The sequence below is a fragment of the Polyodon spathula genome, chromosome 20 (genome assembly GCF_017654505.1).
Source record: "Polyodon spathula isolate WHYD16114869_AA chromosome 20, ASM1765450v1, whole genome shotgun sequence".
Classification (NCBI taxonomy): domain Eukaryota; kingdom Metazoa; phylum Chordata; class Actinopteri; order Acipenseriformes; family Polyodontidae; genus Polyodon; species Polyodon spathula.
In genome coordinates this window covers 3364405-3381727 of record NC_054553.1, presented here as the reverse complement: position 1 = coordinate 3381727, position 17323 = coordinate 3364405, and the positions used below count along the sequence as shown (strand labels likewise).

Sequence of the window (17323 nt, the reverse complement as noted above, 5' to 3'; positions counted from 1 at the left end):
AAAGAGTGTGCAGGAGAGTGAGAGCGAGTGTGCAGGAGAGTACGATCAGAGAGAGCGAGTGTGCAGGAGAGTACGATCAGAGAGAGCGAGTGTGCGGGAGAGTACGATCAGAGAGAGCGAGTGTGCGGGAGAGTCAGAGCAGAGAGAGCGAGTGTGCAGGAGAGTGAGCAGAGAGAGCGAGTGTGCGGGAGAGTACGATCAGAGAGAGCGAGTGTGCGGGAGAGTACGATCAGAGAGAGCGAGTGTGCGGGAGAGTACGATCAGAGAGAGTGAGTGTGTGGGAGAGTACGATCAGAGAGAGGAAGTGTGCAGGAGAGTGAGAGCAGAGAGAGCGAGTGTGCAGGAGAGTGAGAGCAGAGAGAGCGAGTGTGCAGGAGAGTACGATCAGAGAGAGCGAGTGTGCGGGAGAGTACGATCAGAGAGAGCGAGTGTGCAGGAGAGTGAGAGCAGAGAGAGCGAGTGTGCGGGAGAGTACGATCAGAGAGAGCGAGTGTGCAGGAGAGTACGATCAGAGAGAGGAAGTGTGCAGGAGAGTGAGAGCAGGAGCAGGCAGGCAGGACTAGTCTGTCTCACACATCACAACTGGACACAGATCATACTTGAATCGTGGAAGGGGCCTTTCTATTTTTTTTTATTCTCTTCGCTTGATACTTTTTTATTTCTCGTTGTTAATTTGGTTTTAGCCGTGGGTGCAGCGCTGCGGCAGTTAATGTGCAATTGTTGCTGTTATTATTCCTGTTATTAATAATATTATTAGAATCTAGACTGTGAGGCAAAACGTGCATTGGGACTGAAGTGTGTGGGTTCAACCAGGCTGCACAAACTGGATTCGTTTGCTTTTTCAGTTTGACTTTGATATTTTGTTCTTGTTGTTGTCTAAAGGGTAGCTGAAGCTCTGTTTTTAGTCCTTTTTAAGATATATTTTTTTAAAGCACTTGGGCTTCTTGCAGCATTTAGAGTCTGCTGATCATTCGGGTCTTTAATCAGAATCTATCGTTGGCTGCGATTTGTAACAGCGATAGGAGCAGAAAACGAAAAAGCACGCCCAACACCGAGCGACAGAAACAAACCAACAAACATTTCAGGGTGTGTTAAAAACGCTGAAGGATGTTAAAAAAATAACATGAAGGGGACAGGAGGACTTTGATTGTATGTGTAAAGAAATAGAACAAAAACACTACGCTAAAAAAACAGCACTTTTGAAAAAAACAAAACAGACGATTTTGTCCTTGTGAAAGAAAGAAATTGTACAATCGCAACCCACAGTGGCAACCCCTATCTGAACACATGTGAGCAAGGACAGGGGTGCCCAGTCAGTCCTGCACAGTTCAGTTATTCCAGTGGTTCTGTCTGTGGTCGCTCGGCTGCAGTACAGTAATGGCTGTACCTGCAACTAGAGACACAGGAGCAGAGACTGTAACCTTTCACTTCCCAGTCGCACACACCGAGCAAGGTCTTTACTGCAAAGGACTTTATGTTCAGAAACCCAAGCGTGCCTGACTTGCACAGCAAAGGTACAGAGTGTACTTGATGTGGGCTGAAGCGTGCTCTGCGGGGTGTGACATTTCAGTCTGTTGTAGAGGTGCACAGAGAGGCTTTCATTCAGACTGGGAAGTAAAAGGTTCAGACATCAGAACACAGTGTCGGACATAATAGCTGGAAGTATAAATATAATCAAACATGAAGTTAAACATTTAGGAAGGGTGTGGGGGGGGGGGGAGATCAAGGTACGATGCACATTTCATTAAATCTTTACCCCCCCTCAGCGAAATTAAATGTTTTGTATAATTCTTCATTTTACCTTTTTTTTTTGCTGCTAAATTCCATCTGCTGTGTTGTACCCTGAATATTTCAGAAGCAGTAGTTTTGGAAGGCCTTTATGGTCATGTTGTTTCAAATAAAGAAATCTGTATGTGTTTTATGTAAGTACTGTATATATCTTCAGTTTGAGTGACCCAAGACATTTGGGGATCAGTAGAAGTGAGCCCGGCCCCAGTGCTAGTGCCTCTCTAGTGGCCCGGTCCGGGTTCTGTGTACTGTACACTCACTGTGCTCACCTGAGCTCTGGAGAGGGCCACCCCAGCAGTATTATCTCATCAAGAACAACACACAGTGCGGCTGAAACTCAAAGCAGTGGACAGTCACTTCGGACTGAACCGAATTTGACCGATTTATCTCGGTACCACAACGCAGCCTTGGTGCCAAACGATTTAACAGCAATCCCACAGTTCACTGAACTGGAGGCCTCTCTGGTTGGCTGGCTGATCTTCACTCTTTGGCAAATCAGGAGATCTAACCCCAGTGACATCACAATGCAGACCCACTCCAGCACCTTCCCAGAAAACAGAAGCACCAATGGACACAGGACTCAGAGGGGATAGACACACCCCTTTATCAACAGTTCACAAGACCCATCCCCTTCCCCAAAAAGACAATCTTCAGCAGCCTGTCCCACTTCAACACAAAGCACCCCCTCGGAACACTTTGACTTTGCCCCCACCTCTTTTGTGAAGGCGCCGGGACGGAGAGTCAGAAGCAGTGCATGACCACAGCCTCTTTGTTCAATATTTACCACGTAAATGTATGAGCAAAACCTGAAACAGAGCAAACAAACAAACGAAAAAAAAACAAGAAAAAATTGTTTTTGGAAAAGAAAGAGACTTATTTTTTCTATAAAGATAAATATGTTTGACATGTTCCATTTCGGGGGTGTGTGTGTGTTTTTATTGCTTTATTTCGGCCTCCTTTTATTATGAGTGTACCTATCTGAACAGTGGTGTCAGCTAATGATGAGAAAGCATTGGCTGTTTCACCTTCAACAGATTCATACAAACCTAGCAGTACCAAAAAAAGTTATTTACTTTATTTAGTAATTTCCACATACCAGGAAAGCCTCATTAAGTTAAGGGGGGGGGGAATGTTTTTAAGGAATATTTTTAAGGAATATTTTTCAAGGGTGTTTACAAGGGTCAGGTTGTCTGTGCTTGGAAACATTTAAATCAACTGCAAATGAATCTAAAGCTGCTTTTTTTTAAAAAAAGTGCTTCAGAAAACATTCCTCTCCAAGTGTTTAAAGCCTCTAACAGAACCAGCTTCAGTAGAGACAGCTGAGTGAGCCTGCTTGCATGTAACAATGAGAAGGCAGAATACCCTCCCCTCTGACTGACTGTTAGGAGTCTGTGCTGGATTTGAGTCTGTCCTGTAGGGCCTCGGCAGAACCCATTCATTTCATTTCTGTTGCTGTTAATGTATGTTTCATTACGTAGGGTTAAAGAGAGCGGGCCAGACCCCCCTCCCATGTAAGAGAGAGTACAACAACATCACATCTCGGAGACAAAGCCAACACAAACTGCAGGGCGAGGCTGAGGAACACAACTACTGATGCAGAGAGGGGGGAGAGAGGAAGTGGTGGGGAGAGGGATGGGGAGAGAGGATGGGAGTGGGAGAGGGAGTGAGACGGCAGGGGAGAGGGAGGGGGAAATGGGGAGTGCTAGAGGAAGTGTCACTGCTATAAACAGCCACCCAGACGTGCACCTGGGAGTCTGATCTCAGGTAAACCCCAGCAATGGCCTGCGCTGGTTTTCAGCTGGCCGTGCTGCTTCAGGAGCTGATTAAAGAGGACCACGTAAAAACAGGTCCGTTACAAAGTCCCATTACTGTGAAGTGATTGTCAAGCAGATTAAACTGAATTAGTCATCCAGTAAATATAAATTCACCCCCCTTTAAAAAATCCACAGAGCTTGAAAGCAGAGGGCAAACTAAAATAGTTTGCGCTATAATGTTTTTGTCTTTAAATGCAACCAAGCCAGCTGTCTTGACTAGCTAGTGTACCTTCATCATTTCTAAACACTGTAAAATAACCTAATAGCTTTGTAAAGTAAACTGAGATACTTACACAGTCTAAGCTGCTGCGAAGTATGTAATAAAATATACATGTTCCATTCTGAAAGCAAACTAAAATAACAAGAATCTCTCATGCAACAGCTGGCGAGGATGTGTCTTCACAGTTCAGTTACTTTTAAAATATCCGATTCAAAAGTTCTATTTTTAACCACTAGATGGGGAAGGTGGACAGACAGGGAGCTCTTCTTTATCTATTGCAGTACCAGCTCGCCCCCTGCTGGAAAAAAACAAAACAAAAACCAAACAACCCGCTCATATTTATTGATTAACAACATTTAAAATTATTTGAATCTAATTCATGCGTGTGACGTTCAGCTTGTAATACATCGACACTCGCGGTATCCGTTTCTAAAGCCCGCAATGAATAAAAGTAGATACATACCTAGGAAAAAGAACACCCAACTGTAATGTGTATTTAAGGCTTGAAGTTTGGGGTTTTTAAGATAGGAATCCGTTTGCATCCAGCTGAATTACTAATAACAGAGTTACTTCTTCACCACATCCCAACAGTGTGAGAGATGCACAGGCGGTAATGGGGCGTAAAACGAAATCTGTTACTTCGCACAATTCTCGGATAACAAATGCATCCAGAGTCCTACATTGCTGGAATCCTATTGTGGACATCCTCCTTGCAACACAGTAAGTTAACGTTTGGATATGGCGCAGTGAAACGTACATTCAGTGTATTATAGCAACTGATCTGTGTCGCTGATTCAGTTTGAACCACACTTGTCTTTATTGTGTTGTTTGTGCATTGCAATTGTATATTGTTTTCCAGGAACCTTTGTATATTTTGCTCCGGAGCCAGAGTCACCCATTTAGGGGACCTCTATATATATATTATATATATATATATATATATATATATATATATAGTATATAGATATATATATATATATATAGACGATGATACTGCTACCTTCTGCTACTATACGGATGTTAATTCCAGCCATGCAAGAGGTGTGTGCATCAGCAGTGTTTTTTCTCTCTCTCTCTCTCTCTCTCTCTCTCTGATAAGCCCTGCAGAGGCTGTTCCATGGGCCATTAGAAGCGTGGACTCCAAATCCTAGCTCTCAATGAATAGAACCATTGTGTGAGCCCTTCCCTCCCCTCTATCCCTCTCTCTCCCTCCCCCTCGTTATTTGTTCTGGAACTGTCTGTTGGAAGTGATTGACTGATTGCCTTGGACCACACTGAACATCAATCCTACTCTTGTATTCATCCTCACTCCAGTTAGTTATAAAACCATGCTGTTTGTGTTCTGCCAGTTTAAAGTATGCACTGTCACCTGAAACGAGAGACACTGCAATGAGAGGCCAGCTCTGGATTCTCAGCAGCTTCCACAATCCGTGAAACAGCACAGTACATTGTGACATCACTGAGGGCTTTCTGAATGCCACCCGCTGTTCCACAGATCCCGAACAGCACTAATCCTGGACTGCCTTGCCAAAGGTACCATTCAAGATTAGTGCAAACGTTGGCTGTGAAACCAGGAGAAAGACAGCCCTGAGAAAATGAATCATTAATTTTCTGTGTGAAATACAGGAAGGCAGACTCAAACCAGTGTACAGAGAAAGATAATCTTATTGCAACTAGTATGTTTTCTTAAGGCTATCTGTGGTGTGTACTCAAGATTCATGACATCTATTTAATTGTTTGTTTAGCTGACTCACTCGTTCGTCCACATGGTTCTTGTTTCCCAGATCCCGCTCAGCACTTTAATCTTGCACTTCTTTGAGGCAAGGTTGAGTCAGACTACGAAAACACCCATTCACACGGAAATGGTTTAAAGATTTCAAACGAGTATCATGCTAGCTCACTGATGTTCTAAACATCCCATTTGGAAATGCCTGTCCTTTCTCAATGCTCCATGCGTTTGGAGATGCCTGTCCTTTCTCAGTGCTCCATGCGTTTGGAGATGCCTGTCCGTCCTCAATGCTCGATGCATTTGGATTTATTCTGCAGTCCACGGGTCTGCAGTCTTGGTTGTTTTGCTTTTTCTGATGACTCAAACCCACAGTATATGAGCACAGCTGGAGAGGGCTGCCAGGAGTTTAAAAGCATGTGAGTAAATGTCAAGGGCACTGCAAGGGGAGTTATGAATAGGTGCCTACAAATAGCTGAAGGGCTGGGGTTGATAGGATGAAGTCCCTCGTAAACCATGTACTATGAAATAAAACTACTTCTCTTTTATATAGATCGCTGGTGGCGAATACCTCCAGTCTGAATGTTCACGATTTCGTAATCCTCAAACCATTTAATTTAATTTATTGAAACACATTGGTTTAATTTTTGTTTATTTATATAGTGCCTTTTATACCACGGCATCTCAGAGCACTTTACATGTGGATTTACAACAGAAAGACATCTCCAGCATCAAAGTAAAAATTACAAAGTAATAATAGAAAATTATAATATCAATACATAATAACAACAAAAAATCTAAATAAAACAAGAAAAATAAGTAAGTCTGCCAAGTTGTAGGACCAAACAGAATCAGAGTCCCTGACACCTATATATATATATATATATATATATATATATATATATATATATATATATATATATATATATATATATATATATATATATATATATATATATACACACACACACACACACACACACCACTCTTAAAACAGCACATCTACATTAATCAAAAACATAGCTTCAGTCACCTCTTATCTAAAAAAAAAACAAACACAACAGGACACAGAACAGTTTGGATAAAAATTCATTTTAATTTGTTAAACAACGATACAGAATTTCCTGTTTTTTCTTTTTCGTTTTTTTTTTGTTCTTCCACGATCAGACATATCTTAGATAACTTTACAATATGTAAAGCGGGATTTGGAGAGCTAAAAAAAGACAAAACAAAAACATGTCCTGAATTAAAATGAAATGATTCCATTTCACACGGATTGGCTATGCACAACTCCCCAAAAGTCTCCCCTCAATAAACAACTAAAACGATGCGGAGTCAAAACACAAGGGATGAGTACAGGTTTGTGTTGAAACTACTTTTCAACATGTTGAAAAAAAAAAAATACAAAACATGAAAAGATTAATATTAATACACATTGCACTGGCAAAACCACCTCCCGAGGGACTACACCAGGAGCAGCCACTCTGACACCTGCAATCACCATTACATTTTGCTACACTTTTAGCAGATTCTTTTTTATTTTAAAGTACCAAACAACATAATCTGTGATAAAAAGACGATGCTGAAACAGCTAAAGTTGCACATTATATTTATCAAATCTTAATCTGAGGGAACATGCAGCCACATTGCGGCTTGGAGCTTGGTTTCAGGAGACTGGGTTTCAGTCCACTGCAAGGCACACCATGGGGGACTTGGGGTTTGATACAGCACAGTTGCCTCAAACTAGGTCTCCTGGAACCAGGTTTCAAGCCGCTGTTCCTGGAAAAGTGGCTTGGTGTCCCGTCATCTTTAGTTATTTGTTACCCCACTGCCAAGCACAGTGAGTTGGCACACTGCACTGCAGTTGGTGTGGGTGGTATCTGTTGAAGGCTGTGCATCTCTGTCTGTAATGGATGGGTACAGTCACTGTGGGTACCTCACTGTTTCAGGGCAGGTTCACTTTGCACTGATTCAGCCCTGGTGCTCCTACAACAGTTCGGCTCACTCTGATATATCAAGCATGTTGTCAAACAAAGCAGTTTCATCAATACTTCAACTCTTTAAAATATAATAATAATATTAACAGTCTCAAGCCATCCAGCTACATGGTGATGAAGAATAAGAAACAGCAACACGATTAAGAAACCAAGTGAAACGGTTTAGAAGTCGCTCTGTTGCATCCGTTGTTTTTTTTCTTAATTTTGTAAACAAATAAAAGATTTTCAGGGAAGAAAATACTTATTTATACATTTTATATATTTAATTCTCCCTTTTGCAAGCTGTTTTGTTTTTGTAAAACAATATAGAGAAAAGATTTTTTTTTGTATTATCCTCCTCCTCATAACCAGCCAATGCTTTTCCTTTGTAAACACCCTGAGAGTTAATGGCTAGTTCACGCTTAAGCAGATTTCAAACAGGTTGTGTCTAACAAGACGTGATGGAAATCACTTCAAAATGAAGCAGCTGAGAGGAGCGCTTGATGACCTATGAAACCCAACACATGCCCTGTAGAGATGTAAATGACACTGGTATTGTGGGTCAGTAAGTGGCCTGCAGTCCTACACAGTCGCTCCTGTGTTCTCAAGGAGGCTCTCCAGGTTACAGTACCACTTAGGCGACACTCCTGATGCGTCTCACTTGCACCTTGAGACCTGGATTGAATCACACTCACAGCACCAGTGCAGCCATTCAGAGACATGCTACTTAATGACGGGTTCATCTGAAGAATCACAGCACCGAACTGCAACCCACCGTTTCATTACATCGACTGAACAAAAAATCCATGGGCTTTTTCTACCATTCCTTTTTAAAATGTTTTATAAACACGCATTATGCATATATTCAAATGATTTTGTTGCTTTAGTAATTGATGCACCCAAAATATATTTGCTTTTTTTTTCTTTTTGCACATTTCCCTGATAATGCAAGTTTGTGCACGTTTCAAACACAAACGCTTTTTAAGATTGGGTCAACCATAAGCTCTCCTGGTAATATTAATAAGTGATCTTGCTGCTCCAAACTTCAAGTTCACTCTGCAAACCTGCTTATTCTTTTTTTTTTTTCATGCATTTGCTTTTAAGCAATTGTAAGCTTATTGATGCTGAAATACTTTTCTCCGTTTTGTTCCTTTTCTGTACGCAGTCAAATTAGTGTTCGTTCGGTTATGTACAAATCTACATTGATTTTATCTTTCACAAAATAAAAGAATATATAGAAAACTACCGTTACCAATGGGCTGAGACTGTTAGTTCTCTGCCCGTTTTAGTATGTGTATAATGTGTGTGTGTATATATATATATATATATATATATATATATATATATACACATGTGTGTAATATAAAATGTATAATCTCTTTAAATGCAATATTTAGCTAGTTTACCTCAATCTTGATTATACTATCATCAAAAATACTTGTTTCACGTACTGAAGTCATTTCTTACAAAATAAGGTTAGCATACGGAAAATAAATAATTTCAAGAATAGAAAACAAGCCATTATTTAAAACCCAGCTCCAGCCGCACCCTTGTGGAATAAGGGTGACAATGGGCTGCCTGATTCGCTTAGAAAATACGTAGAAAATAATGTTAGTGAATGGTACCTTTTCTCCTTTTTAAAAGACTTGGGTTTATAAAGCTATTTACATGTTGCACTTTACAAAGAACAAAAGCAATTTCAATTTTTTTTTGTTTTTGTTTTCAAATTGCAAAAAGATCATCGGAGAAGTTCTAGAACAGTATTCCCGAATGCTCTAGAACTCACTGTGTTGCATTCCAGAATAGATTCTTTTATTGTCTGTACAGACCAGGCTATTTCTGAAGGACACCCATTGTGCTCCATACTGCAGCCTGCTGCTGAATCGGTTGCTAAGCCCTGGTGCGCCAACACCGCACTCAAAATGACCAGGGAGAGAACAGCAAAGGCTTTGTTTTGTTCTGTTTAGTTTCTTCCCACGGGAAAGGATCGGTGGGCTTCTTTATTTATAAATGTCGGCATATTTAAAAGACACCCAAAATCGTACCACCTATTTTAAACAATGAAAATAATATACGGGATAAAACAAACACACGATTGAAAGAGCACAAACAAACGCACTCCCCGCTGAATGACCCCTCCTCCCAATCTGCACTGATTAAACACAAGCTGGGCCGCTGCCTTGTTTGCACAGACCAGCAAACTCACTGAAGTAGCGGCAGGCTAGTGCCTCAGCATGCCGGCAATGCCAACTGTAACCATCATGTACCAAGCCGCCTGTCAAAAAAGCAGGCTGCTGGCATCCACCCCATATACATGCAGGAGGGAATACACAAACACAGTGTTCACTCTGCAGCACAGAGTGTCAGGCTGCACAGTACCTCTCTCTCTCTGTCACTCTCTCAGGAAAATGTGTTCAGGAAAGCTGAAATTCGTTTTTTGGTTGGCACATGGCACAAAAATGAGGTCCGGACTATATCTATATATATATATATTGTTGTAAATATTTGTGCAGTGATTTGTATGGCCAAGTGTCTTCATAACCCTTCCGAAGCTGCTGCGAGGGCTGTTAGCTCAGCTTCCAGTCCGCACAGCGGCATGAAGGACCTGCATGGGGTATGAGGCTCTGGAGAATCCTGTGTGAAAGAAAAGCAAAACCAATGAGACAATTCAACAGACTACAACGACCGGCACGCTGCAGAATAGGTATCACTATGCAGCTGATTTACTTACATTCAAAATGGGGAGAATAACTGCGCCCAATATTCTCCACAGAAACAATGCTGAAGAATGCACAGCTGTATGTACTAGTCTATACATGCATCAAAAAAGGGGATGAAAAGAAATTACTGCTTTTTCTGAAAATGACTATAATGGGTTTGCCAGTGTCTCTTCCACTCCATTTCTCCCTGTATGCAATTTACCTGTGGGACATTGGATACTGAATCCACTGACACACACTTAAAACAGAATCTCTCATTTACTTTATTGTTATATTGCTGAATTTTTGCTTGAGGTCGTGACTCAGAACTGGGGCAGTGAGGCGGTGTGCTGCAGTGAAGGCCTCTCAAACAAATTCATTACCCGCACAGCTCAAAGTGCCCAGGGTCGATTCATCTACACGCAGCTATTGAGCTCTGGAGGGCCCTCGAAATGGAATCTGCCAGTAAACACCCTCGCCTCCATCCTGTTAATTCAGGACGGGGGCCACTCAGATGATGCTTCACCATTAGTGGAGTGGGACAGAGCACTGCTGCTACAGCAGATCCATCCACTAGCACTGAACTAAAGAGTAAGGCTAAGTGAAGAGGAGAGTGGGTTATTAAAGGGTACTACAGGAAGAGCTTGGCTGAGTAATTAGCACTCCCCGCCTGCAGCATTTCAGAGTTCTCAGCAGAACCTGGAGAAAGTACGGGGGTGGCGGGAGCACAGCTTTACACAATGATTCACAAGGAGCTAGCTCTAATAAATACTGCAGATTCATCTTCTTATCTTCATCTCAAGATGAAAATCATGCTATAGCACGTGCGCAGTTACTCTGCATTTGAGCAGCCATGCAATGAAATTATAGACGTACCTTTTCTAAAATTTCTCTCACTGCTCGTCTGCACAATTTCCTGGCATTTTCCCTTTTGTACTGAAAACGTACTGAACTCCCACCCTACCCATTTTAAACACTGCCACGATTTCAAACATGCCTGCCTATTCACAAGAACACCTTTCTGAAAGATTCCTAAAAACAATTTCATACATGACAGCAGTCTGGTTCAATCCATTCAAGAAACTAGCTGTAGGTGACAAGGGACTCAGATCAAGACATTGGGAGTGGGGCAACTCTGCTTGAAGAAGTCACGCACTACAACCAGTTGCTGAAACAGATGGCTACAAACAGTCCTCCTGTGCTGCACTGTCCCTCCCCCTGCTAAACAAACACATACCTGCAAGTGGTGCCGAGGGACTAACTGGGAACCCAGCTGTGGGAGGAGGCCTGGCTGGTGGCAGGGCTGGGGTAGCTCGGATTGGTGTTCAGGATGGGGTCGAAGTTGAAGTCCATGCCCTCTCCGTCCATGAGGTCACTGTTGATGATGTAATCCACGTCACAGTCCAGGTTCTCCGTGAACATGTCAATGTCCAGGTCTGTGGGCAGCTTGTCCTGTCCTGTGAGGAAGCACCCGGAGCTTCCGAAGGGGCCCATTCCAGGGAGCCCCCCAGCAGACGAGGAGGGCATCCCGCCCAGGAGCGACCCCGCCGAGGGGCTGCCGGGACCCTGGGCCATCTGCGCCTTCAGAGCCGCCAGGTGGGCAGAGTCCTGGCCCATTCCCGGGACCAGCATTCCCAATCCCAGCTGCTGGACAGAATTCCCAAGCTGGGCACGGTATTGTTGCTGCTGCTGCTGGAGTGACATAGTCAGTAGGGAGCCCTGCTCCTGGCTCTTCCCTAAAAGCTGCTGCTGCTGCCCTGCCCCTTTTCGGCTCAGCTGGCCATCCAGGATCAGCAGGTTGGCAGCACTCTGGCTCGGCATCAAGGGGTCAACCTGGGTCATCATGACATCGCTGGGGGGTGGGGAGTCGGAGGTCAGGAGGACCTCTAGGCTGGAGGGAAGGCGCTCTGTCCTGCCAACACCACCTCCGAAGCACCCGCCCACCCTGCTGGCGCCGGCAGGGTTGGGCGAGGGCTTGAACAGAGAGTTGCCAAAGTTGGTGGCGGTGGTGCTGCCTGCGTTTTTGTTCTGCTGCATCACCTCTGCCACCGACACTGCTGCTGCCGCTGCTACTGCAGCTTGCTCCCGTTTGTCCTGCTGGAGCTGCCGATAGGAGGAGAAGCTGGCACTCCTCGGGAGCAGGGTGGTGGCCGAGGGGAGGGCAGTGGTGCCGGCAGAGCTGGCGGAGAGGCTGTTGTTGCTGTGCTGCTGCTGCTGAGAGGACATGAGATTGAGGCCGTCGATGAACTCCAGTTCCTCCAGCAGGGTCTCAGTGAGGGTGGGAGGCACGCTGGTGGCCGAGTAGGTAGCCAGGGTGGAGTGGAGGTTGTCCTCAGCCAGGCCTTCATCGTCCTCGTGCCCAGGGGCGATAGGGGACAGCCGGCCGCTCAGGGTGCTGGCGTTGGAGCTGGTGCGAGGCCGGAAGCTGGTCCAGATATCAGGGTCGTCCACGCTGCCGCGGGAAGAAGGGCTGCTGCTGCTGACGCCCCACTTGGGGAACTGCTGCTGGGAGCCTCCTCCGGGACTGTCCGCGCCCCCGCTAGGCCCCTCTGCTGTGGCAGCGGCTGCTGCCTTCTTAGTCTTGGCTGCGCGGATTCGGCTCTTCAGGAGCTTGCTGCTGTTGTCCATGGAGGCTGCGCGACGCCTGGGGGATTTGCCGGTCTTCCCCCCCTCCGGGTTCAGCATCCACCAGGAGCTCTTGCCGGTCGACTCATTGTGCATGCGCAGGAACTTGTTGTGCAGAGACAGGTTGTGGCGGATGGAGTTCTGTAGAGGGCAGGGGGAGGGGGAAGGAGTATATGTTAATACACTTTGAATACATAGTGATTATTTATCTTGTGATCTTTTCAGAGCAATAAACTCATCACCCCTATCATGCATAGTGCTCTTCAATTACAAGAACCATTTATTTCCCCACAAGTGGCATCCCTTAAAATTTTGTGCACCATTAGAGAATCAAACGCATGCAATCTCTAACTTGCAATAAGATAGTAATAATAACAAAAAAAGCAATAATAATAACAATAATAATAAATGATAACCTTCCATCCTGCAGAGCTGTTGCTGTCCCCTTTGTCCTTGAAGTAAGGCACTGTTTTGACCATCCAGTCATATATCTGGGCAAGGGTCAGTCTTTTTTCAGGGGAGTTTTCGATGGCTTGACTAATTAGTTCTGCATAGGACTGATTCCCCCAGGCATTCCGGCGGGAGGAGCCTTTCCTCGGGGTAGCTCCGCCCACCCCAACTTGAACTCCGCCCTCAGGCACTGCTGCTGTCTCAGGCTCTGATATGATTGGCAGATGCTCCTGCTTCTCTTCCTCAGTGTGTGGGGTCCCTGCGGCCGACTCCGCCCCATCGCCCCCCTCCTGTTTGACAGTGGATATGTCAGGCCGAGGCAGAGGCCAGGTGCATGATCTAGGGCGACTCTGAGGCTCAAAATCCGGGTCGATTTCAACTGGAATTGTCTGCTCTTCCTCCATAGTTTTGTTTTCTTTTTCTTGAATAAGAGCAATTTACTATATTATATATATATAAACTAAAACCGGTTTTAAAAGTACCCAAGATAAAAACAAAGAATTTCTTTAAAATGTCCCAAAAGATATTGTATCAAAATAGCATTGACAAAGCCAAATAATATTAATAACAATAATACAAAAAATAACAACTATAAAGAGATGTCACGTTCAGGGAGCTGCCCCTAAACCCTGATTACATCATCCGAGTCCCCATCCTTTGCACAAAGGGGTCCCTTACAGAACGGCAGCATTAACGAATGCAATCTGCATAACCACGGGTTGGAGATTCAAGGGACAAGTAATCTCCGTGATAGTAAAACCTACCGCTTTACTGCAGACGCGAGAAACAGTCTGGACACGCTGTTTTTGTTTGTGGTTTTAAAAAAAAAAAAAAGACAGACACAAAAGGAATTCTTCAATGAGTCGGTGAATTAAAACATCTGGACAGTGCTGTTTACAGCTGTGAAAATAAACCAGTCCCTTATTCTTCACGTTTACAAAGAAAGAAGTTCAAACACGCGAATACTGGCGCCGGCACCTCTCAGTACTCCGTTACCTGTGTTAATCGGTGTTTTTAATGTGTTTATTGAATCGGCCCCTTGATAAAGAAGCTGCTTGGAGTATTCCTGAATGTAATAACAAAGACCGATATGAAAGCTGTAGGTGACGGCTGTGCATTAAACTCCTTCAGAACGAACAGGTGGCCTTCACAATTAATAATTCATATAGTTACCAAACCGAAACAAAACCAATCCTATTTACTGTGCTCAGACTTCCAATTAAACGTGTTTTTAAATGCGAATTATAGACTTTAAAATATATACTTTATATATAGATAGATTTGCATAGAGCAATAGAATCACTGTACAATAGCGTGGAGCCAGTGGGATGTCTGTTGCAGAACAAGCAGGAATGACTCCGACTGGTAGCACAGCGGTGTCACTGGTGTGGGGGCTGAGTGACAGCTTTCAGCCTCGGCTCTTGCAAATACGATGGCTCCCAATTTTACAACAGATTACCAGCAGCATCCAAAATACTCTGCATCGCACCTTCAGACCAAAATCCTCCTAAATACAGAAACTCTGGCTCGAGTTTATTTTGCTCAGCTCAACAAGTCAGTGTGAACCAGCAGCGTGTGAATTTAACTACTCCGAGCCATTCACCGCAGAACCGTACAACCCAGTGTTGTTGCATTAAAAAAAAAAAAAAAAAAAAAAAAAAACGGTTATCGTTCAGACTCGATCCTTCTTTGACGTGAAGTTCAAATGTCACAATGAAGTTGTCCCACAATGATCTCCGCGCTTTTCACAGCGCAAAATCCGTTCGGGAGTTACGAAAAACAGGTATGCAATTCAGCGCCTTGCTGGGTCACACGCGGAATTTAGCAGCCCCAGCAAACAAAAAGATTTAAAAAAAAAAAAAAAAAAAAAAAAAAAAAAAAAAGCTTCAACAAATTGGTCTGGGAAAAATAAAAGCAAGCTATTTTTTTTTTTTTTAAGTTTGCAAGACCGGCGGTGCAGGTTGGCGCGTGCTCCTGTCTGCCATATTCTTCCAGCACAAGCCCCTCTCGCGCACTCTCTCCCGACCGAACCCCTTCGACTGGAGATAAAACCGCGGCTCCACTCCGGCTCCGTTTAATACCTCATAACACTTCAAAAAAGCGACTCCCCGAACCACAGCGCTTCCCTAACCGAGCTCCGGCTTCTTAATTCCTCATCTCTCGAACCAGACTCTCCGTCCCAAGTACTTTTTGTTTTGTTTTGTTTTGACGAAGACTCCCGTCTGACGTATGTTTATCACAGTGGGGCAATGCACACTGCGCAGGCGTGTGAAAAGTTCCCGGGAAAGCTGGGAAATGTAGTTTAAAATAAAAAATAAAAATAAAAAAAACGAAATCGTACACGAGAAATTAGCTTACATACAACCCGTTCTATAGATGCAGATAAATGCGTTCGTTTGTGTTTTAGGGGTACACAGATGATCCAAAACGGGTTAGGCGCTGTGATTGATAACAGGAAGAATCTGCTGAAAACAGTCACCACGTTTGAATCTTCACGATAAGATCAGCAGTTTTAAATATTGGATGTAATTATGCATTGGTATTGTATAATGTATACGAAAGTGCTATCCATCGAACAGTGGATAACAATAATGTTTCTGTGTATTTTGAACTGACAAGCACCATAATGGGCAAGCAGATGGAGAGAAGTGAGAACAAAACAAAACCATTTGTATGTCTCGCAAAGCAATTAGAAGGGTTGCTAAATGAACCCTTGTGAGGTCGGACTATCCTTTTAAAGAACTCTACAAAGATCAAACGACCTGCTCTCGTTCCTAAAACATGATAAAACACGGTACAACATAGAGAGATTCGGGCTGAGACGCAAACTACAATCCCCACAATGCTTCGCGCAGACGTCTCAACGTCACATCTGTGGGTGGAGCGGATATTGGAAGAGTCGGGTGATGCAATCCCAAAGGAAAAGCAAAACCACGAGGGTGGGTGGCTGTGAAAAAAACACGAGGGTGGGTGGCTGTGAACAGCACCGGTTAGGCGAAACTAGCGCTGAAAAGGTCTGTGTCAAAAGCGTGCGTTCACGTCGAACAAACACAAGCCAAAAACAGCAACAGCCTCGCTTTCTAAACTAGAATGACACTAGTGTACAGTTCTTATGAGCATGTGCAGCCTCACTCCAGACATTGTTACATTCCAGAGAAAAAAAGTGATGGAAACAATACCCATACCCGGTCAGGGTGTTGCTCTGTGTGTGTTTTTGTTTTTCTCGTGTCCCGTGTGAATCTGTCTGTTTGGCATGCAGCTGGGAGATGAGTCACTCACAGGCAGCATGTGAAGTCTGTGCTAAAAGCCTTAGATCAGCGCATCCTGACTTCTTGGGCAATATCATCCCCAGACAGCAATTCTTACGCAAGACTGTTTCCCAACCTCGCGCCTCCAGTGTTTTTAGGGTGTTCTGAAGTGATTGCGTCACAAAGGGATTTAGATAGTCAATAAGAGATTGACATGTATCTCAGAGATGCTCATAAATGGCATATCATCTAAATTGCCAGTTAATTAAAGTTGACCCCCCCCCCCCTTTATAATATAAATGGTTTAATTTACCTTAATGCTTTTGTTGTTTCAGGTTTTCACTTTTGTAATTAGCATTGAATAAACAAAACTAAAGTCCTTTTCAGTTTAAACTTTATTTGCATTGACGAATTCACAGCATGTGAATGACAAAAGTGCTAAAGATAAACAATATTATTATTAAAAAAAAAAAAAAATACACAATGAAAAACATTTGTAAACGTAATTTACCAGAAATAATAGGCTACTACATACGTAGACCCGAAATCTCACACACACACACACACACACACACACACACACACACACACACACACACACACACACACACACACACACACACACACACACACACACACACACACACGAAATAGAAAAACCCTGCTGTTTGCTGGGAGTTGTAGTTTGTCGTTCCTCCTCCCTCCCCCGTCCTTATTGGCTGCGTGGGTGACCAATCCTCTATGGTCATTTTTTATTTTATTGTTTTTTAATTTGTT

General features: G+C 43.7%; 1 protein-coding gene across 1 annotated transcript; it reads right to left on the bottom strand.

The window, feature by feature from the left end:
• Positions 1-7802: 7802 nt before the first annotated feature.
• LOC121295412 (forkhead box protein O4-like) lies at positions 7803-15548 on the bottom strand. The gene is made up of 3 exons (XM_041219987.1): positions 13265-15548; positions 11461-12989; positions 7803-10158 (listed from the first exon to the last, which is right to left on the bottom strand). The coding sequence occupies exons 1-2, from the start codon at positions 13700-13702 to the stop codon at positions 11481-11483; spliced, it is 1947 nt and encodes a 648-aa protein (XP_041075921.1). The 5' UTR covers positions 13703-15548; the 3' UTR covers positions 7803-10158; positions 11461-11480.
• Between the last annotated feature and the right edge of the window lie 1775 nt (positions 15549-17323).